This window comes from Melospiza georgiana, chromosome 14 (genome assembly GCF_028018845.1).
Source record: "Melospiza georgiana isolate bMelGeo1 chromosome 14, bMelGeo1.pri, whole genome shotgun sequence".
Taxonomy (NCBI): domain Eukaryota; kingdom Metazoa; phylum Chordata; class Aves; order Passeriformes; family Passerellidae; genus Melospiza; species Melospiza georgiana.
This window is the reverse complement of record NC_080443.1, coordinates 9,387,982-9,410,898: the sequence shown is the minus strand read 5'-3', so window position 1 is coordinate 9,410,898 and position 22,917 is coordinate 9,387,982. Positions and strand designations below refer to the sequence as shown.

Genomic DNA, 22,917 nt, shown 5'->3' with positions numbered 1-22,917 from the left:
GCCAGCCTTGGACTGCTTCAGCATCCACACTGAAGTACAGCCCAGTGTGCATGCCCACACACACTGGCACCCACAGATCTCATAGGGCCAAGGTGAGCATTTGCAAACTCCACAAGGAACGATGGGGAGGGCAGAGTAACGATGCTTTAGATCCATGCCAGTTTCTGAAGAAGTGATGTCCCCTGCCATACTCCAGAAGGAACAGCAAGTAACAACTCAGCCAGGGTTGTAGCCTGCACTCATTGAGATTTCCTACTGACCTTCAATAATTCCCTAATGAGGGGTGCAAAAAGTCCACAAAAGGAAAATGATTTCTCCAAAGGTCACATTCAAATGCTTCTAAATGAGTGATTACTTTCAATTCTGACCTCTTTGGTATCAATTGGAACTTGGCCTGAGAAAATGGTTTCAGGACTCTGCCTACTGGTTTGTTTGTACAGTGGCACAGGAAATATGTAAATAGATTAAATTTACAACAAAGTGCCAAGCATTTGAGATCGCTGGTTCTGTAATATTCTCTGCTACATGATTATAACAGCCAGAGGCTGACTCTAGGCAGTCAGCACTAAAGCCCCTCTGAAAGCAGACACCCTGCAGGGCCCATGGACTCTCTGCCCACCATCCCAGCACCATCACACGTGTTCACACATTATCAGCCTCTGCTCAGAGCGAGGCCAGTCTGAAATTACACTGAGTGTCACACACCAGGCTACAGACACAATGGGTGACAGCACAGGGAAAAGCATCTTCTGTGCCCGGCTGATTTGTCCTGTTCACTTTTGGGTACGTGATTCTCACTGCCATTCATAAAGCATGTCTTCTGAAGAGAATTCTGATTTAATTCCTAACCTCCCCCTCTACAAACACATCACTGAGTCAGACCCAGCTTAACAGATCTGAGCAGGCAGCTTAGAGAGTTTCTTAGTGTTCCTCTTCCCTGTTTGAAGTTCTCCAAAACCAAGGATGTTCATGTTTAGTTTAACCCTTTACCATGCAACAGTGAATTTCAATTACTTGAGCAATGAAATATATCAGACTATCAAACTGAAACAAAGAAAGAAAAGCTTTCCTAATAAGATAGCATGACAGGACATTTACTTTCTTCTCTGTAAGAACATACAAGTTTTCACTTCAAGAGAATATATGATAGAAGTACTATTTTTAACATTTACAATTTTTAACAGACAATTAATGGTACATTTTCTGCTCTACAAGACTAGTTGTCCTTTTTTGTCTGAATATTCAGAATTTGCCTAGTAAAAGAAAGGATCTGACTGCAGCAGAAAGAAAACTTTCTAAAACAAAGACATGATGAAAAAGTGAGACTTGCACTACTAGCACAGGACATCTCCCAAGCCACATGGGTGAATTTTAACATTTATATCCCTGCTAACTAGACACAGGCTCAAACCAAAAACCACAAATATGGTGAAAGTCTGAAAGCAGATCTGAATTTTATAACTCACACCCCAACTCCTCTCTTAACAATGGCTGGAAAATGCTTTTAGAATCTCCTACAATATTTGTTCCATACACAGGAAATGAGTTTAATAGTACATCTTGGGGGATTAGCTTTGTTTAGCTGTCCAAACCTTTCATTCAAAGTCTGTAGATAGTATTGCTTTAGTTGCTACACAGAAATAGACATATTTCCTGATGGGATGCCTCCCTTGCTCATTCACCTTAATCCCTGTTAACTTTATAGGATGCTACAGTGCACATATCAGTGGCTGCAAAGGAAGTCCTTTATACAAGTTTCTTGGCCTCCCTCTATTCACAGCATGAAAATGGTGAAGATAAATATACAGCTGAAGCATGGGAATTGGGAAGTTGGATAAAAAGTATTACATTCTTGCAGAGGAATTCCTCATTTCTAGACAACATAAAGCAGCTCCTGAGGATGAATTTACTGCTTTTCTGCTTCAGCATAGTGGGCTGTATTATGACCCTGTAATCCACTGTGAGCAAGGCAGCAGCAGAGAGCTGCACTGGCCTGGGGCTGTCTGAGAGATGACTGTGATTCACTGAATCACAGTTTCCTTTCCAATTTCCACTCTGCCTCAAGTAACACAGCCAGCACTGCCTCTGCACTGTCCTCTGCCCTAAATGATTCTGCTCATGAGCTGGGCTATGCCCCACTGTCTTTCCACTCAAAACCAGGCAAGTAAGGAAGTAGGAGATTTGAGGAGAAATTCTTTAAGCTCCAGAAACATGCACATGCTACACATGTTTTATGTTAGCCATCTGTACAGTAGAGCAAGGTGTGGTTATTCAGTAGATACGGTGTGTACGTGCCTCAAGCCTTAGTTTGGTGTGCTAGACAAGACATGATTGCAAAGGATTCCTGGTGTTCCACACCAAATGCACACCCTGCTAGTTAGACCACCACATGGCTTTGTTTCTCCCTCAAGACTTAGTTTCTGAAGAATGTAGCATTTAAATCAAGCTAGAGGAAAGGCAACAGCTGTTAAAATAGAAGCATCTAACACATTTTGAGGCCTGAGGAACTGGGAGGGAAAGGAAGCACAGGGCAAGGACTGAGAAAGTGTGATCTGTGAGCCATAGGTGGCTAAGACAGCTTTCAGTGTCCAAAGGGAGAGGGGAAAAACCCTGAAAACAACAATAAAATCACACAGACTAAGAACCCTGATTCCAGCCAGACTGACCAAATTCTCCAAAACCACAGAGCTGCTAGATTAAAACCATCCTTACAATTCAATATTCAGAGAAATCATCCTTAAATACATAATAATAGGGATTGAGATGCCATAAAATCCTCTTTAGACAGGCAGAATATTCCTGAATTCTCTCCATATTTACAAGGAGTGGGGAGCAGGGAAGTTCCAGGCTGGGATGTGCCTGGCTGCAACATGCAGCTCTGGGGCTGTGCTCACTGCTGCCAGGCTGACAGGACAATGAGTGCCTCTTCAGCACCATATATTTAGCTGTGCTCTCTATTGTTTAAAAGAACAAATCACATCCGCAGCAGAGAATTTAGCAGGACCAACTAAAAAGCTTGGGAGTACCCATCACTAACCATCAGTCACTAACCATCAGTCACCATCAGGCCTTTTAAACATGACCGTGGGTGATGCATCACAGACAGCACCAAAGCAGGAGGGAAGAGGTGTTAATTAACCTGTAAACCTGCCCCACTTTGTGCTCCACACAGCACAAAGGGCCGCCGGATCGGAGGCATAGTTCACCCTCATTATAAGGCTCTCCATTACAAAGCCAGTGCAAAGAAAAGCCTACTGCTTTGACTCACCACCCCACTTCAGTTCTTTGTAAACATTTTGACATGCATTTCACTCATGGACAAACTCTGCTGCTCCAGAGAATAACCTTCAAGAGAGGGTAATTTCATTATTCAAGCAAACACCAGAAAAACTTCATCTCCTTGCAAAGCTTCCAGTCGAACTGGTGCATCAGAGCCTGTCCTCAGTCGAATTTGAACAAACCTTTTCCTTCCCAATTTAGTTATGTCGTGTAATCTGTTTCATTTAGTAACAGTGGTGGAAGTCTGGCATTCTCCTCATGCTGTATTTTATACCTATTCTAGTTACACACATGCCATCCCTACATTCCTATTAATCTTACCCTGGCTCTATATGCATCACCAAGAGCAAGGCAGAGCAAAAAGCAAGAAGTTGACATCACTCGTATGCACAAATCCTTGGACAGGCCTCCATGAGAGTTGAGATTCAGCTCATACATGAAAGACACATCCTTCTCACCACCTTCTACTCCCTTGTCCAAAGTCTCATCAGCATGACTGAGAAGTAAAATATCTTTTCTCTCTGTATGTCAAAACTGCTTTGATTAAGAAAAACTTTTTAGAATTAGACTTCTTGAGCTACTGGATTGTAACAAGAGCTGGACAGTTCAGAAAGGCCCCTTTCAGAAACATTTTAGGAAGATTACTGTAGATCAAAAGAAACAATGTAAGAGGTTGGGCTATTTTGCAAGGGGAGATTATATAAACTTCAAGGAGAATTCAAACATTCTTTTTCATTCTTACTTTGCTCAGGAAAGTAGGTGATAAATACCTGGGTTGTTCATAAAAACATAGCAATGAATTAAGAGTACAGCTGACACTGAAGTTCTTAATGAACTATAAATATTTCTCTGATGGAGAAGGTGGGGAAAAGTGCATAAAATCAGTAGGTTCTAAGAGAAGACAAATGAGACTAAAGGAGTGGCAAGTGTTTAGCTATTTTGGGTGAAGAGTATCTCTGTGAAGATATGAACAACCTTAGAAAAGATAGACACTTGAAGCTAGGATCTGGACTAGAATGCATGGCCCCTGGATCTCACTCCTAAACCGTAAATTCAGAGTTTCAGAGAGCAGGCAGCACCACAGCAGTGGCTATCCATCCCTGGCCACCCACATTACAAACACCTCCCAGCCCCACATCCCAGCCCAGACCAGTCTGCTAATCTCAGATGACTTCAAAGCCTACCTGCCTTGCAATCCAGGGAGCTTAAGAAAACTGTGTTTAACCTATTACTCCACCTCCTTAAGTACCACAGGGCTGACATCCTAGCCATGAAAATCCCAACCACTAAGCAGAGACCCAAGGGGCATCACCAGCAGCCCAGTTAGGAGAGGCCCATGCTGTTATCAGAGCCTGTGTCTGAACCACAGACAGATTTAACCCCCAGGGATCTTCCTGCCACACAAACCTGAATATAAAACATGGTCCAGCTCCACGTGCAAATGGATAACTCTGAGAAGTGCTGCACTAGAACATGCAGTTCCCAGCAGACTGAGCTACTAGAAATTCCAGTCCCAAGAAAATACAAAAAATTATTTTACGATTGAAACAAAAAGGGGCACAGCCCAGATATCCCATCTGTACTGGCTGTACTTCTGATGTGCCCATTCTCACCTCCTCCCCTTAACAACCAAGTCAATGATTTTGTTATATTTGCATGTTTGCATGTTGTTTGCATGTTATATGCATGCTATTTGAACTCATGTCTTGGACTGTGTCCTCAATACCTTGATTTTGCCTTTCCATCCATTACCAAGCCTGTTTACATAAGTTGAAGATGCACTCTCTCCTCTGTCCACTTGCTTCTTTCAGGCCTCCCTTCAGAGGAGAGGTCAAGCCTTTCCTCTCACCAGCCCTCTCTCTCTTCTTTCTTAGGAGAACATTTTCACCCAGTCTGAGGGGATTGCATTTTGCTCTTACCTGTTTGATCAATTCTTGTGAGACAGGATCAAATGAGATTGAAGGCCCAGAAAGCCCCATGCTGTGTACCTTGCATAAAATGTACTTTCTCTTACACTAGAAAAAGGCTTACATGACATATATTTTTTATAAATATATATATATTGAAATTTTGAAAGTAGGCAAAAAACATTATAATATCATAAGGTGGCAAGGGATACAAAAGAAGAAAAAAAAACCACAGTGAACAGAATCCTTTTTTATAAAAAAGAAAACTATGCTTAACACAAACTCCTTCATGAATTCTCTTTATACTTCCAGCGACACAAATTCACCATTCTGCTGACACTGTTGCTGACGCTACTGAAAAAGTCACCCAAGATGGTTCATTTTAAAATAAAATTTTACAAGGAGACAAAATGAGGATTTGTAATGGAACATTTCCTTCTACTTAATCGCTGCATCATTACTGAAATGGTATAAAGTCCATTTGGTCTTTTAATTGATTTAATGATGAACATATAATATTTTGGGGATAACTCCCACAAAGACATCCAGTTAAAGGAGTAAAATATTAAATTATAGTTGCCCAAAACAGTCCTCCCCTAATTTACTTAATGCCAACAAAGAAGAGATCCCTGGAGTGAATTCTGTGTTTCTAATACTGCTATCAATTTTAATACTACCTTCACTCATTTCAAGTCACTGAGCAATTTTAAAGTATTTACAATCATCAGTCAAACAAGGAACCATTTCAGCTCTTTGACCTTAGAATCATGAGGTATAAACTTTCAACTTCCATAGGGAAGATATTTTTAAAACGAAGAGTGCATTTCCCAGAATAATGATGCTCTAATACTAAACAGCAGCTCAGTTATTTTGTGTTAAGAAACCAAAGCCCTTCTTACACAATTTCAAAGCAGCAGCTGTGACTTTGAAACTAGGAACTCATTCTGGCCACCTGCTTTAAAACCAGCCAAAATAAACGTGGTGGGATGGTTCCTGTTGATAGCCATGGGATGGCAGGGCAGCACAGGTTATTTGCTGCCAGGGCTCAGGTCCCAGACATCACTAACTTCTCCAGGATTTCATCTGGTTGAAGACTTTGGGATCAAGCTGCATCTGAAAGCTGGATTAATTATTAAGTGCTAGTTTGCAGTCCTGTTACTCAAGAGGAGCAAACCTTCATTGCACAGCTGAGATATATTGTTCACGGCATGCCATTCACAGTGTGGTGTTTTACTCCCACAGCAGATGATACTTCCTAATCCCTTGCCAAACAGAAAGCATTATGGTCTGGCTTACAAGGTATTGGTTTCTTTGAAGAAAGAGTTTGTTTTGCTGCTGTGTTTTTTGTTGGTTTTGGGGTTTTTTAAATAACTCAAACACATCAATAATAGCAGTAATGGTAAACTAAGAATTATTACTTTGAAACCTCAAACTAGCCTACTTCTTCTAGACTTACTAAATGCAAAAAAACATTGCAAAAAATAGTGTCCACCAGTGCAACTTAGGTGAACACTAACTAAACCTTCCCAGATCCACAACCACAGCAAATGTAGCAGAGTGTACCTCAGAAGATATTTCAGGGCCTAATCCCGCTCTCAGCAGAATTAACAGAGAGTTACTGAACTTCCATAGCAAAAGGATTTGGCCCACAAAATCTCAGCCATTTCTAATTCTCACTGCTAAAAAGCAAATGTGGTCCCCCTCAAAAAACTCCACTACAAAGTACTACAGAAGGAAAAGAAACCTTAAATATGTAAAAACATACAAACATGTTCCTAAGAGTTTAATTTAATATAACATTGTTAAAGAAGGAGAGAAGAAAAGAAAAAAAATCAGGTCATTCACAAGTGTCCTAAGTTCTTTCTGCTTTCTACCCCTGTGTGCCTTGCTTTCCCCCTTGCACTCTCCTTGTGCAGAGGCACATTTCAGACAAAGCAGCCACTGTAACACTCACAGTGCCCAGGTGGGAACACGCTCTTCTCCTTATGGCCAGCAAAGGACACACGCTTTGATCTTCAAGGAAAAGACTCTGGATGGTGCAACTCAAAAGGCTGCTGCAAGTTTATTTCTTGGTTTTTTTTTTCCTTCCCTATAAATTATCCCTCCTTTTGATATCTATTCTTGCTCTTGAAAAAAAAATAAAAATACACACATCAAGTTAAGATGAAAACTGCCCACACGACAAGTTTGTGTTTACAAGCTTAAGAGCAAGTTTCACTTGAACACAGGTCAATGCCTCTTTAAGAAAACATCATATACCAAAAAAATCACACATGGTTAGAACACATCATGAGCAGAGAGGAATTGTGGACTCAGTCTGTGAGGCACCGAGCCAGCCTGAGAAGCCCTTTGAAGTTAGAAAAACATCCTCTGGTCAGAGCACATTTGTGAAGCCGTGGGACAGGCGCTTTAAACAACATTCACTCGCGATCACCTGCGGTGTGCCAGCGGATTGGCGCCTGGGCAACTTCAACAACGTAACCCTTTCTACTCCACCAAGATCACTCACTCCAAAATCCCTCCTATCAACAGCACAGTCACAAACTGCGTGGCAAAGCATGCACCTTTCCCTCTCTGTACAGCTCAGGCAGGCAGTTCCAGCAGAAGTTTGGGGAAACCCAGCCACAAGCAGACCTTGGTCAGCAGAAGAAAGGCCACTGTCCCTGGCCACAACAGTGCTGACACAGAGGGAAGGGCCACTAAAAAGCTGCACAAGGCACAACAGAGTCAGGAATGCAGCCAGGCATGACACAGAACACTGCTCATCACCCTTGGCAGGAGAAGGAAGATGCTTGGCTGTGGAAGGCTAAGTCCAGGTAACACAAGGGGTTTTTCCACTCCCACCAACACACAGATAAGACTGAACATCAGAAGACTTTTCTAGCAAAGGCAGCTCCCTCTGCCCAGCTCTGCCACCAGCTACTAGCACCCAGCTCCCTAGCAGCAGTGAGCTGTGCCAGCCCAATTTAAAGCACATCCACCCCCTGATCTGGCACTCTCAGGCTGGACTCTCAGAAGAGTCTCTAACTGAAGGCAGCAGGGGCTGCACAGTCCTCACCCTGCTGGATACTGGAATTGATGTGCAGTAGCAGATGAGCTTGCCTAGAGCCCATGTCCATTGAGACAGTGGACGAGCAAGCCTCACCCTGCCTTTGGACAGGGTTCCTGCTGCTATCAGGAGACACTCAGACTGCACACCAGGCCAGGACTCTTTCCTTCCTTAAAACATACCCCTAAAGGCACATCATTAGCATCTTTCTCATCTAACCATTCTGCTCTTCTGTGTTTGACAAGCTTTCCTACTTTCCCCAGTGGTGGTGAAATTCCCCTCATTTTTGAGGAGGCAGGACTGCCAGTGCTGCCATCAGAAACACATGAGGAGGGTCAGATTACCCTGGCAGAGCTAATAAGGGACCTCACAGCCCTTCTGCTTCTCCCACAGGACATTACCCATTGTCTGTTATTCAATTACTGACAAATCTAGGGGGCTTCCCACTGCAGTGCCTTTGCTTTCTGTCTTTCCAAAATGGGGAAAATCAGAGGTGGTCACAGATTAAGGGCCGATTGTTTTAGCAGAGGTTTGTTCTGTATTTGAACACATGTATGTTTAATGAATAAGCACAAACACCTGCATGCTGCAGTCTAGCTGGTCCCTCCTGGATAGCAGCAAATGCCCAAGGACACAGAGCTACTTCAATGTGCCTTACTTTTGAATTTCAGTACAGAGTTCTCACAATTTTCTTTTTCCTATATGGCATTAAAAAAAAAAAAAAGAAAAGAAATCAAACACTCATCTGGAAAAGAGTGCAATGGTAAGGCTGATGACCAAATTCCAGTGAAGTCTATATAGCATCAGTGAATACAATACTTCCTTTCCAAATGCTATGGGTTTTTTTCTTTCTTTTTTGTTACACATCACCACATTGCAGTCTGAGAGCAACTATCATTCAAAGTAAAGCCCTGTACAATAGCTTACACAGGAAGAGATCTCATTTACTTCTTTATGCTGTGCATTAGTCCAGACTTAAAGATTTTGTGTGCTTCCTATTAGTCATAAATACATGATTGAAAACACCCTTAGAGTAGAAGAAAAAAAAAATGAGATGTGGTTCAATACTTTAACAAACCAACCTAATTAGATAAAAAAACACCTTCATACAATAAAAATGTGGCATTTTAATGGGTATTAAGCAGTGCTGTGGGAATAGCCTCTTTCAAAACATGCTTTTTAAACCTATCTGGAAAATTACATTGCTAATTACAAATGGGAATTTAAGTGGCAGTACAGCTGGGAAAAACTTTTGTGAACCTGTCATAAAATGATCAGATAAACTGCATCTGCAGGGGAAAATACACTGCCATTACACCAGCAATGTAGCTGCCAGATTAAAAGAATATTAGTCTCGTGAACCTTCCCTCGTCTTCCACTGATGTGGCAGAGAACCCAATACAAAACCACTAAAACCAATGAGAAGCTTCCCCTCTATTACAGCAGGACTTTTGCATAAAGCATCACAGAAATAATGCAGGATTTTAAAAAATTATAGAAACAGTCTTACCTGACTGCACCGAGTTAGTTAAAAATATACATTTAAATGTAATTTATTTATGGGATTTGAAAAAACTCCTTTTACATATAAATCCACATCAGGAACAAGACCTTGCACATAAGCTTTGCATAAATAAAAGTGGCTTTAACTGAGATAACCTATGAAGTTTATCCTCAAAATAAAATTAAATATTCAGGATGGCTAAATGAGGCACAGTTTTTCCATGGGAAAAAATATCAAAGTATTATTTATTTTCCTGTAGGTACTTGTTTTGAAAAGCCTTTCCTCCCCACCTGGCCTTCTGCTAAAAGCCACAATCTACATTTAAACAGTGTGTACGCTTTAGAAAATTATCAACCATCTTTTTTTACAGCAGGAGCTTATGAAATTATTTGATCCACTTTTCATATAGAAAGTCTATGGCTGACCATAAATAGGCAGGCTCCCAGTATAAACTTACCAGGAGTACATCAAAGACCTTCCTCTAGGATCAGACGATTGATTTCTTCAATGCTTTTTAGAATTTCTTCCAGGATATTTTGGGTTATTGCCTTAGACCTTTGCTCAGCTGGAATGACAGATATTCTGTTTGCTGGACTGTGATGTTCTCTCTTTACAGGGGAATGAGTGTCCGTAGTGTATACACACGTACACTACACGAACAGAGAGAGACTTGGAGAGTTCACAGGCAAAATTATTATTTATTGTTTCAAAAAGAGCAGTTTATTACAGCAACACTGATACAGGCTTAACCGCAGCATCTTACGCAATACAGAGACTGCTTGTTATTCTGTGAGCTCAGGGCTGGGACTCTGCTCTGAGAAAATCCCCACTCCCCCAAACAGGCATTTGTTCTTCCTATTCACACAAGGCACAAGGCTTAGCCTTACAGCTACTACCCTCTTTACCCAACTCTCTTGAAACTAACTGTCCTGGAAGTATGAAAGATTTTTAAGATAGGACAAGAAGCAGCTTAGTCCTTACCTACCACTATCAAATCTTTGGGGAATCAGACAGCAAACTATCTCCGTGGGCAATGTGACACACTACCCACCGTTCTCCTTCCTCCCCCAAGACAAATCTGTCACCTCCATACCACTCATCATCCGCATCAGAGTGTGGATCAAAAGATCCGAGGCTGCTCCCAAATCCCATTTCTCCTGCAAGACGGTACTTTGTTCTGTCACTTCCCTACTGAGTCTATCCCCTTATTTTATGCCTCACAGCATGTGTGGCTGCACCCCAAGATCAAACACCCATGCATGATTTTCTTTCACAGATCTTGAATCACAATGTTATACTTTAATAGGAACCTCAATATACTTAATCCCTTTAAAGCTGCCACAGTAATGCCCCCAAATGCATTAAATTCCACCCTAATCGCAAAATACAAAGTATTTCTCTGGGTGGACAGTGCACAGACTGTTCTGACCACATGCCAATCCACCTCTGAGCTAAAGCAACATACACTGCCTGCATTTGTTAGTCAGAAGTCCAAGGATACATGGCTGAAAATTCCAGACACCTGAAATGTCCTATGCTGCAAATTTTGCTCGAAACATAACTGAACATTTAAGGGAGGATCTCACATTCTCAAGCCATTCTCATTGCAAATGACACAAAGAAACAAGAGCCATTGAGTCTGCGTTTAAATCCAAACCCACTCAAACTGAAAGCAAGGCTGGTAGATGTCCCCTTTCAAGGTGTAATCGAGACACCCACACCCCATCAGCCAACTCAATGAGTTTCAGAGTCCACTGAATTCTCAGACTGAGGAGGGTTAATGGATAAAATTACCAAATTATTGTAGCATTGACAAAAAGCTGAAAAACTGCTTGCCTGATAAGTCTTGTTGACAAGTATTAAACTTTATTAATAGCCCTAGGTTTAAGGAACAACTACCTTCTATGTACATTTGGCAGGGACCTTGGTTTGAACCAAGGAACCACAGGGTATTCTGCTCCCCTGCTGAGGGGTTGGTCACTGCTGGGACCCTTTAGGTGTATTTTTACAGGGCTCTTCTTGGCCATTGAGGAGCATCTCAGGCACTGATAGCATTTCAGTCTCCTGTGGCCACTGTCAGGTCATCGGAGGAGCAAAAAGATTTATACCAGCAGAAGTTTTACAGACCAAAACAATAGGATCATTTATTGCTCTATAATATATAGTAGGCCAAACCACAGAATTGCAGAGTGGTTCAGGCTGGAAGGAACCACATCATCTGGGTCACCTGCTCCAGCAGGGCCATCCCTGGGCACAGGCCACAGGATTGTGTCCAGAAGGTTCTTGAATCTCTCCAGTGAAGGGAGACTCCACAGCCTCTTGGACAACCTGATCCAGGGTTTGGTCACTGCACAAGAAGTTCTTCCTCATGTTCAGGTGGAAATTTCTGTGCATCAGTTTCTTCCAGTTGTTTCTTCTCCTATTACTTAGCACAACCAAGCAGAGCCTGGCTCCAGCCTCTTGACACCCTCCCTCCAGATACTGATAGACAGTGATGAGGGCCCCTCTCAGCCACCCCTTCTGAAAGTGCTACAGGACCACCCCAAAAGACACTGCAGCACTCCTTAAACAATTAAATTCTGTATGGCTAAACCACAAGTACTCCTGAGGTATGATGGGCACCTATCAGGTGATGTGAGACACAAAACAAAGACATTTGGGAATCCAGCTGAACACTTGCTTACAGACAAAAGCCTGTTGGAAAGCCAAGTCCCATGGCAAGCCAATGGATCACCTTATTAAACAGTGGACAGTAAGTTACAAGGCAATAAAAAACATGCCATATTGCTCTGATGACAATAAATCCAGAAGCCTACAGAAAGTGAATGCCCTGTACAACAGATCCCCTTGCAGAGACACCAGGGGAGCAGTGATTGAAGGCACACAAATCATTTCCCCTTTCTCTTAGCTTACAATAAAAGCCAGCACAGCCCTTTCACCACAGCTAACACCACTGGCTTTCCACCACTGCAATGAGAAATGTCATGAGATACTGCAATACAAACACGCTTTGCTGGCTCAAAAATCAGACACAATGAAGATTTTGCATTTGGAACTTTGTTAATAATTCCTGAATGCAATACAGTCCAACTCAGTCTCCCATAGCTGTAGTTACTCTGTAGGAGTAAATACAGGCTTAGTTTTGCTGCCAATGTTGGCAGATATGATTAAATAAATTCACAGAGAAAGTATATTTGACCCTTCCTTCACATTAATGTTTTTAACTACAACTTTACCTCATTTTCCATGAAAAGATTTTAAACTATGTGATATTTATAGATAACTCTCAAGTATTCAAAGTAACTGGGATATGAAGAAAAATTAGTTCCATTAAAAAAAAAAAAAAAAAAAAAAAACCAAAAAAACAACTTCAAGTATTTCATATGTCTGAACATCTACCATTTGCTTTCCAACCAAGGTTTGATGCTGACATTCACGAAGCAAAATCTGTCTGCAAGGATTTCTATAAAGGCCAACATCTGCAGCACTGGGAGCAATGTTCCATTCTGATTTAAATATCACTGCTGAACAATTATTTCCCGAACTTTGGAAAAACTAACTCCTACAAAGTTTCAGTACTCAAGAGACTTCTCTTTCCTCTGTTCATAACTCAACTCAAAAGAAACCATAAAAGTCAACTGAGATCTTCTTCTGAAGGGTGCATACAAATAGCTACTTACTGAGCTGCTCCTGGGTCTTATTACAGATCCCAAAACCTACAGAAAACCCTTCTGTTAATGAATGCTGCTGTAAAGAACATTCCCCTATGTCAACTATCATGTGCTCTAAACATCTCTTTTTTGTTATAACTAAAGTTTTAGTGTGAAGTCTGGACTGCATTATTTACATTTAAGATACTAAAGAATATAACGAATTGTTGTTACTTTTCATCCCAGATTACAGAAAAGAATACACTCGACAACCAAGGCCGCCTCATTCAGAAGAATTAAAAGTTTCACTAAGCCAACAGGGACTATCAGGAGCTCAAGAGACACAGATGAGGACTTGACCCAGCTACTACAGAGAATATGTTTTCTTCTTACAAACACCAACCTAAGTAACTGCACTTTGGCGGGGGTGGGAGAAAGAGGGTTGTTAGAGATCAAAAAAAGAGTTCCTTTAATGAGATTGTTTGCAGAAACTTCATGGGCCATTCGGCTTTCCAATCAACATGCCAAATTAAAAGTGCACCACATTAAATCTGAAACACCTATAAAACAAGCCCTGATGAAATACAGACAGTCTTCCATCTACCTCCTCCATATGGCTCAGGCAAAGTTAACTTTTAATTTCATAACACAAAATATTTAATTTATGCTTTTCTTCATATGTCAATTTAACCTCTGGCACATAGCTTTGAAACCATATAAGGATGCCTAACACTTTCCATATGGCAACTGAATTGTGGCTTTTAATTGCACCAACTGGTATCATTCAAGGATAATTCCCCTGGAATCCAGCTTTCTGCTACAGTATTGGCCAATTCACTAATCTCATCACCATGGCACTAATACTTGCAGAGACTCTTTGATTGTTAATATTCATATTATAATTTTCCCAAACCAGAGCTGTCAAGATATACTATGTACACCACTAATTAAATTATCTTGGTTTGTTGGCACCAAATTTCAACACTAAATAAGATTCTGCTTTTCTCTCCCTCAATACAAAGTTTGGTAATTTTATTTTAAATGCCATAGACAATATTTTTGTGTACTAAAATACTTTTTAGTCATACCAATATCAAGAACTGCTGGGCCTGTTGTTTATTCTCATCTTCAGAGTCAATAAAAATAATTATTTATATAGTACTGACATTAATGGACTTGAAAACATTTCAGTTAAAAAAAAAATCACTTCAAGCAATCACTCAAGATAACATCCAAGGAAACTTTCATTGCTCTTGTCACCATACCAGTAAGAAGGCAGACTTTCAAATGTCACTTTACCCACTAAATGACCATAAAGTAGTGCTACAATTAAATCCTGTATTTCAACAGCCTTTAAGCCATACTATGTACATAACACCAAAAAAAAATCTCATTTCTGTTTATTATTTTCATTTTGGATGAATGACCTACAGCTGTGTCTTCTGTAAGGCGATGTATTTTTAATATGCACACACACACACAATTTAACAGTGGGGGACTAGGAAGAGCTTCTTTTTTAATTTAAGATTGATCATACTAGAGGAGCAGTGAAGTTGACACTGGTGTTGTCTCCTCTCAGCCATGCAAGGAATGCCCATTAATGTCACTGGCAGTTACAGGCACAGAACAAATGGAGAACAAGCTCCACCTCTGAAGGACTGATGCGCCTCAGAATTTCATACTGAGTCAGTCCCAAACCAGATACTCAACTCTAATTAATATCAATTAGGGTTGAACATGGGGATCACTAGTACCAACAAGCCCAGTGCAAGTGGTAAGCTCAAGTCATTTCTATTTTACCTAAAATGATTACCTACAATGTGGTTCACTGAGAGTTGGTTTGAAATCTAATTAAAAATAGGATATTTTTTCCATTCCCAAGCACAGATGTCAATGAGACGCACAAGAACCTAGTAAAATTTCTTATGGCTTTGAAGATAAAAGTAAATGGAATAAGCAAATGTCATATTTAATATTCCCCCCTCTAGCATAGAACCATTTCTCAGTTAAATAAATAAATACATGAATATTTGCAAACAATGTTGATTTCCAAAAATAGTTTGTAAAAGTAAACACACTGAATAAATTTAAGCGTAAGAATTATACAGGATAATCCACGGTATCAGAAAAACCTTTCTGGATACAAGTTAACTCATTCATAAAGCAGCAAAAGAAGCATATTCAGTTGCTAGCAGATTTACAGCCTCAGTGGTTTCAATTAGCTTTGAAACCAGAAGATGACTCTGGACCTCATACTTTTCATGGATGCAACAGAATTCCTTTTCCCTTTAATCCCCCACGATGTGGAAGCTGCAGGCCAGCAGAGTCACTGAAACCCTTGGGGCAGAGCAGCCCCTGCCGGGCGGGTGGCAATGGTTTATTGAGCCCGGAGCTCCCACCCAGCACAGCGCCCACCACAACACCCTCACCCGAGCGAGCGCCCACCAGCAGAGCCCTCCCAGAGCACCTCTGGCAACAGCGGGACGCCAATCACTGTTCTGCCGGTGAACTGGAGGGGAGAGACACAGGGACAGGACACAACAGGAACAACACATCAGCTGAGGGAAGTCTTCTCTGAGAAACTCTCAGAAGGAAAGGTGTCGTGTAATGGAACTCTCCTTGAGTGAAGGGATGTAAAGACCTCCCCTCCACAACAATTGTAAATTCAATCATTCTAGAGAGGACTACAAATGAAACTTTACTGCTTTCCTGTATTAGTTACTCATTCCTCTTGTAAAATACTGCATGAATTGCCTGAACTTCAGTGTCATCTCCCCTGGATGACTAACTTTAGCAGAACAATTCACTGTCTGTTCTTGAGAGAAACAGCCTTCCACCTACAACCAAGACAGGACTTTTGGCTTGCAGACAGTAAAATAAACTGTACTATCACATCCAAGTTTTGATTAAAATTATTCAAATCTTGAATTTTCAGTCTTGGGAGTTCTTCAGGCTAGGTGCTCTCCTCTCCCATCAACAGCTCTTTGAAAGTAAACTGAATTTCACCAAATTCAGGCCCTACATTCTAACAAAACCATCAACAAAGCTCTGGTTAAGAATTCCTACTAGGAAAGTTATTTCTAGGACCATTATTTTTTTAACACAGCTGTATGTTTCTGTGAATGCAGGTATTTTCATCAGTGTCTGATCTAGCCCTTTATGCCACAAGTCACAAACACGGTAATTTGGGATCTATTTTGGGGGGAAAAACTATGTTTTGCTGAGAAGTCACAGCTTCAGCTGTGACACAATAAAACTGTACCATTCCACAGCGCCTTGTAAGCTTATTGAACATTTTAGGATGAATTTTGAAGCAGTAAGGAGAAGATTCAAGCACAATAAGGTATATTAAAGTGCAACACTAGTACACTATTGGGGACTACACCACTGTCCCACTCGACCCCATGACTAACCATTAGCAGAAGAAACTACTATTTGTACATCTTGAGGAGACCAAAGAACCAAGAGGTTAGGCTACAATTCCCTTTGTATCTTGGTATAATTATACAAGAGATCAAAGAGATCTCAGAAGAGAAGCAGCCATACAGTCTCAGTTATGGAGTCAATAGCTGTGACTCCGTAATCCTTGTCAAAATGACTGTACATATGGCACATCTGGTTCCAATGTAGGATTAGAAACGCATCCTTCCATATTCCAAAAGTTCGTATTTTAAAGGAACTTTAATGTAGCTGTCTCAGTGTGCCTGTGACAGGATGACAATTAAACTAAATCAACAAGCAGGCTATACACGCACACAGGTACTACCTATACATTAGCCAATAAATGGCAAATATTTTTGAACATTCAGAAACATCTCAATAAGGATGACAGTAAAAGGCCTCATGGGAACAGTGCTTTTTAACACACTTAAACCTATTTACAGTTTTATAATGTACTAAAACTGTAGACTAATATTTAGGTAATGGCTTGCTAATTGCTGAGCCATCAAGAGGAGGACTTCCTCTTGAGAGGGGAAATACTGTTCTACTGCCATTCCAGCTGAGCAGACCTCACCAACTGAAGAGGGTTGTGAATAGAAAGGACCTTTGACAAAATATATTTTCTTCTTTTCAGAAAGCAAATCACCCTTGTGGAAGAAAATACATTTCACAAACTAAAGTCAAAGTTTTCAGCTTTAACTCTTTATATTAAATCTTTGTTTAGTTTGATGAGTTGGGCTTCTTTTCTAGAAAACATACATGTGAAAGGTAGAACATATGTAAAAAACGTGACTTACAAAAACTGGGATAATTAGAAAATAATTAAAAACAGGTGCTCTTACTCTTTGCATCTGTATCATAGTACATACTCTTGTTAATGAGAACTTCTTCTTTGAACATATTGTTTCCTAGTAAAGCACAATAAATATCACTTCAACCAATCATACCTGCAAGTTGAAGGTGATTATATTCATCAGTTACAACAAATCAATATCTTACCCCTTTGTCTTTACTTCTAGTGACTCTCACACAATTAATGTTCCTCAAAATACAATACTGGTGGAATATGAAAAGTCATCATTAGCTTTTCCCATACTACACATCTTCTACTCACTTACACATCCCACCTAAAATGAAGCATTCTTGACTTGCAAGTGAGTTTTTCCTGAGACACAAGAAGTCCAGGCTTCTGACAATACAACTGGTAGCTGACAAAGCAAAGAGCCTGCAGGAGGTTTGGTGGCCCTGGCTCTGCCTGTGCTTTCAGAGCCACACTGCTTGCTGGGAAGCACAGATTCCAATCTCCCCATCTCTCAGGTTACCTTTCCAGTGATGAAACTTTCAGGGCTTGATCCAAAGTCAATGGAAGTCTTTCAGTAAACATCAATAAGCTCTGGATCACACCCTGAAACACTATGAGGACCATATCTAAGTAATGTTAAGTCTGTTTGCCTCCCATCATGCCTCTTTGTTTAAAGAGACAACATTAAAAATAAATAAAAGAAAACGGCAACTGAAATGTTTCCTCCAGCCCAGCTTTACAGGGAGGACTGAAGGGAAGAGAAGGGGTGGAAAGTGACCAGTGAAACAGCCGGGACAAGCAACTGGCACAGTAACTCTGGCGGGGAAAGTCAGCCTCACGTTATTAGCAAAGAGCAAATAAATAACAGTAACTCTTCGGGGACTTCTCCTTGACTGCCAAAATGTCACAGGCAAACTTGTGCACTAATCAGGGCTCACAAGCTATCGCACACTGGCTGGGTGCTGGGCTTTCCCCAGATATTGTTTGTTCCTGTTTGTGAAAGGTTTTGTTCTAATCTTGCTGCCCAGACACCAGCAGTCAGGTTCCCTTACTCCTCTGGCTTTTGTACCCTCACCAAGTTTGCTCTGCAGCTTCTAACTTCATCAAAGGACTGAAGGAAACCACCCACGGGGCAGCGCCTCGGAGCAACATTAGGGCAAAGAAAACCTTCCTTTGCACAACCGCCCCTTGGGAGGGAAGGAGGGATGTAGAAAGAGCTTTTGCCTTTCAGTATTTCAAAGGGAAGGGGCGGGGGGGCAGCGAGGAAGCTGACATACCCTGGCGCTGGAGAGCCTGCACACGGCGCGGTGCTGGCAGCCGTGCTGGAGTCCCGAGCTGCTGCCGCCGCTGCTGCTGCCCCCGGAGTATTTCTGCTTCACCATCCAGTCCTCCAGCCCTCTGCGAGCCAGAGAGGCGTTCACCGCAAAACTATCACCTAGAAAAGAGGAGACAATGCCGCCGCTGAGCCGCCCGCAGAGCCCGCCCGACCCCCGCGGCCATCCCGGGCTGGGGCTGGGGCCGGGACTGGCACCGGGACTGGCACCGGGGCTGGGGCTGGGAGCGGGGCGGCCGCGCAGAGAGCAAAGCGCGGCGGAAAGTTGAGGGGAGAGGGCAGGGGGCCGGGGGCAGCCGGCCGGACCGGGGGAAGGCGTTCAAAGTTACTAACAGTGAGGAGCCATCCCTACCTTCTGGACTTTCTCTGGGTTTACAAACGGCAGCTAGGCAGATCCGGAGGAAAGTGTGTGAGGGAAATAATAAAGGAAGATCGTTAGACACCAGTATAAAATCACAGCAACAAACCGAGTAAAATCCGAATAAAGGGAAGGGGCTAAGGAAGTAGCAAGTGAAAGGAACTAACCATGTTTCGAATGAAGTTTCCCCATCTCTCTGCATTGATCTGCAATTACGATTCATTTGACTGTTTTCAGGAGGGTCAGGTTCGCTTGTTGTTATTTTTTGTAGATATATAAAATCCCAGCGTGTTCAGAAATCCATGTGCTCCGCTTCTCCCTGCTAACACACGAGCGAGCTCAAATCTCAGCTCCTCTCCTGCAGCACGGTCCGGCGTCCCCCTCTCCGCTCCAGCCTTCCTCCTCTCTCCTCTCTCCTCTCTTTCCCAAAGACAGAGGCGGTTACAAAAGACCTTACTTCACCCACCGGGGAACATGATTGACACCTCATTGAGATTAGACCACTTGCAGGCAGCCTCCGCCTTCCCATTGGGCCGCGGCGGCAGATGAAAGGGGCGAGTGAGCCTTTTGGAGGCTCAAAAAGGAAAAAGGAAAAAAAAAAAAAAAGAAGAAGAAGAAGAAAAAAGAAAAAGGAGCAGCCGGGGCGCGTTTCACTTCCAGCCAGGCACGGGCGGCAGGGCCGGCCCCGCTCCGCGCAGCCCCGGGGGCGCCGGGCGGACAAGGCGCCCGCTGCCCCCCGGCCCGGCTCGGCTCGGCCCAGCCCGGCCCGGCCCGGCCCCGCCGCCAGCGCCGCCCTCTGCAGCCGCCGAGCCCCGCGGGCCGCGCCCCCGAGCAGCCGCCGGACCCCGCTCGGGCCGGCCCCGGGCTCCGCTCGGGCCGCGCCGCCGCCCGCGGGGCTCCGGGCACCCCGCACGCCGCTGAGCCCCTCCGCTCCCCGCACGCCGCTGAGCCCCTCCGCTCCCCGCTCCGCCGATCTGCATCGCGGAGGAAGCCAGCGTGTCTGGAAAAGCAGTTGTTCTGCTGACTTAGTCGTGCAAATTGTTTTTCACGGGCATCCCTTCGCACACAAGTGGTCCTAATGAAGTCACTGTTAATGCCAAAATGCAGCTCTCGGGGTCAGGTCCGGAACCCTTTCTCAGTGATTCAAAATGTTGGCAGCAGGAGGACAAAGTCTCTCTCAGCTTTTTTTCATTATTAGTTAAGTAGATGAGATTTACAAAGAATCTCCCCTGCTTCTCCAAATTATGAATGGTGTGGGTTTTACATAGAGCGTAAACTAAAAGAAAACTTGCTGTTTCATAAAGATAGTTCTCACAGTCATTAAAAATTTGCTTTCTTGCTCTGGCTGGTCATTATATTTCTGTTTATGAAAATCACATCTCCCTGGAGATCCTTGTAGTTCAGCTAGGAGAGATAAAAGGGAGTACGTAGTAGATTCAGAACAAGAAAAAATGAAGACTTCTGAGAATTTAACTCAAGAAACTACTAGTCAAACTATGTAGGGTTTGACCCAGATGGGCCTGGTCCAAAAAACTTCAAGGCCACATCTGTGCTTTCAAATCCATATGTTTCAAGCACAGGGAGGAAGGAGTTAGACTTGGGAGCTCATCTAAAAAAAAGATTCAAAGCATATGTAGTAACACTTCTGCAGGGAATTGGGACCGGGAGAGGAGGGTCAGGCTTGGAGCTCATTTTTAGAAGGAATTCCAAAGCACATGGATGTGGTGAAGGTCTGGTATGAAACAACTGCACAGCACAGCCAATGCAATGCCATTAAATGAACCGTTTCAACCCAAATTGTTCTTTGGATGATTGCAAAGTCGTTTCTCACATTATTCCAACTATTTATCTGTCTAGAAAAGAAAACCCTTGCATTGTGAAATGCAGCCATTGCAACAGCATCATTGCTTGTCAAATAGCTAATAACATGCATTTTTTGTGAATTTCTTTTTTATGTATTTTAATAATTTGTTTGGCCCATTTTTTATTATTGAGTATTTTGGTGACATGTTTGTTCCTCTGAAGATTGTCTCTTGTTTGGGGGAGGTCAAAGAGGGGAAGAAAATAATTTAGATGGAGCAGGTTCATGGGGGCATGAGCTTCACTTGAACTGTGAAAACTTGTAAAAATTTTCTGATTCATATGAAGAAATTCTAAATCCTAATACCTCTGGTTGGCATAAGCACAAGTACCCTTTAAAACTTCATCAGCAAATATTTTATTTGGAATATCACTTATCTTCACTGTTTATGAGAAATAGAGAACAGCTTAGCATAAGTGACCCCAAATGGGATGGGCCTATCCATTCATCTTGTGAGATGGTGCTCGCATTCAGCTCAATAAAACAAGGCCTTAGAAATGTCTCAAGTTCAGCAGGTCTGCTGAAGTGGGCAGGGGAAGAAGCCCTGGCTTTCTTTCACAGCAGATTACAGAGGTCCACTTGTGTTGAGGAACTTGTGTTCAGAACACAGCCACTCTTGTGCACAACTGCCTTCGCATACGCAACATTTGTTAGAGTTTAAAGCAAGCCCTTTCTCATTGCAGTCGATGACATACCCTGCAGAACCAACACAGGAGAGCAAATCTGACGAAAGAATCCCAAATGTCAGTAGCTGACTCCATGTACAATGGGTGCATGACTTGCTTGGGCACAGGACTAACACAATAAAAAGCTGGTGACGTTACTCTGGGTATGAATCACAACTGCAGCTACTTCTTCCTCCACCTGGGAGAAAGTTTTAGCTACTCTCAAAGTGACAAATCTTGTGATTCTCAGCATGGTTTTGCTCAGACATCAAATTCCGGTCGATTTCAGGAGAATTTAGCGTGGTATAACAACTAAACAGGAACCTCAGGGTTCTCAGGGACTAAACTACAGGGACCTCAAGGCATACAAAGATTTTCCATGGGGCCAGAAGTGTGTTAAGTAGTGACGTCTAGTAAAATATGTGAGTCAAGTACACCATTCACAGAACAGTACTAATGATTAAAGGATCTCCAACCCAGTGACCTCAGTGGAATTCTCAAAGTTCGAAAGCTATGAGATAGAGTATTATTCATTGCCCTTTCATTAGGGCTCACTACACTCCACTTCTTCAGAAGATGGAAAACCCTTTTGAACCTTGCTATACTATAAAGCAGTTGATGATATGAAGTGCTTCTTAGCCAAGGAGCAAGTGAATAAGACCATTCTAGGAATTCATTGTCAATATTCAATAGCATAGCAAAATTAATGACAATAGTTGCAATAGCAAGAGTTACCTGATAGATGAAAGCACCACACTGATTTTCCTGTCTGGGTAGTGGTAAGATACTGCTTTCCAGTTCTTCTGCTTTATCTCCTTCCTTTTCTTGCGCTCTCCTGCCATGTTCCCTCCAGCTGGAGATTAAAGAAGGCTGGTATTGGCCTCCCACAGTCTCAGGTGGGTGCTGTTCTCTTCCACCTGGAAGTGGCATGCTGGTCATGCTACACCACCTCCAGAATAAGTGAGGGTTGATACGTGTTTTTTAAAGTTGAAAAGCCCCATGTAATTCTTAAAAAAACCCCAAAACCAAAGGCACACAGAAGCAGTAAAGTGGAAACTGTGTGGTTCC

The 22,917-nt window shown here is 42.4% G+C and overlaps 1 protein-coding gene across 1 annotated transcript in view; it reads right to left on the bottom strand.

Moving 5' to 3' along the window:
- The window catches only part of NKD1 (NKD inhibitor of WNT signaling pathway 1), a 110,041-nt gene extending 90,209 nt beyond the window's left edge, over positions 1–19,832 (bottom strand). The window contains exons 1-3 of the mRNA XM_058034446.1: positions 19,491–19,832; positions 19,318–19,350; positions 18,910–19,067 (exon numbers count right to left, since the gene is read on the bottom strand). Of these exons, the coding sequence (XP_057890429.1) occupies positions 18,910–19,067; positions 19,318–19,350; positions 19,491–19,515 (216 nt within the window). The 5' untranslated portion in view covers positions 19,516–19,832. The remainder of the gene's footprint in view (positions 1–18,909; positions 19,068–19,317; positions 19,351–19,490) is intronic.
- Between the last annotated feature and the right edge of the window lie 3,085 nt (positions 19,833–22,917).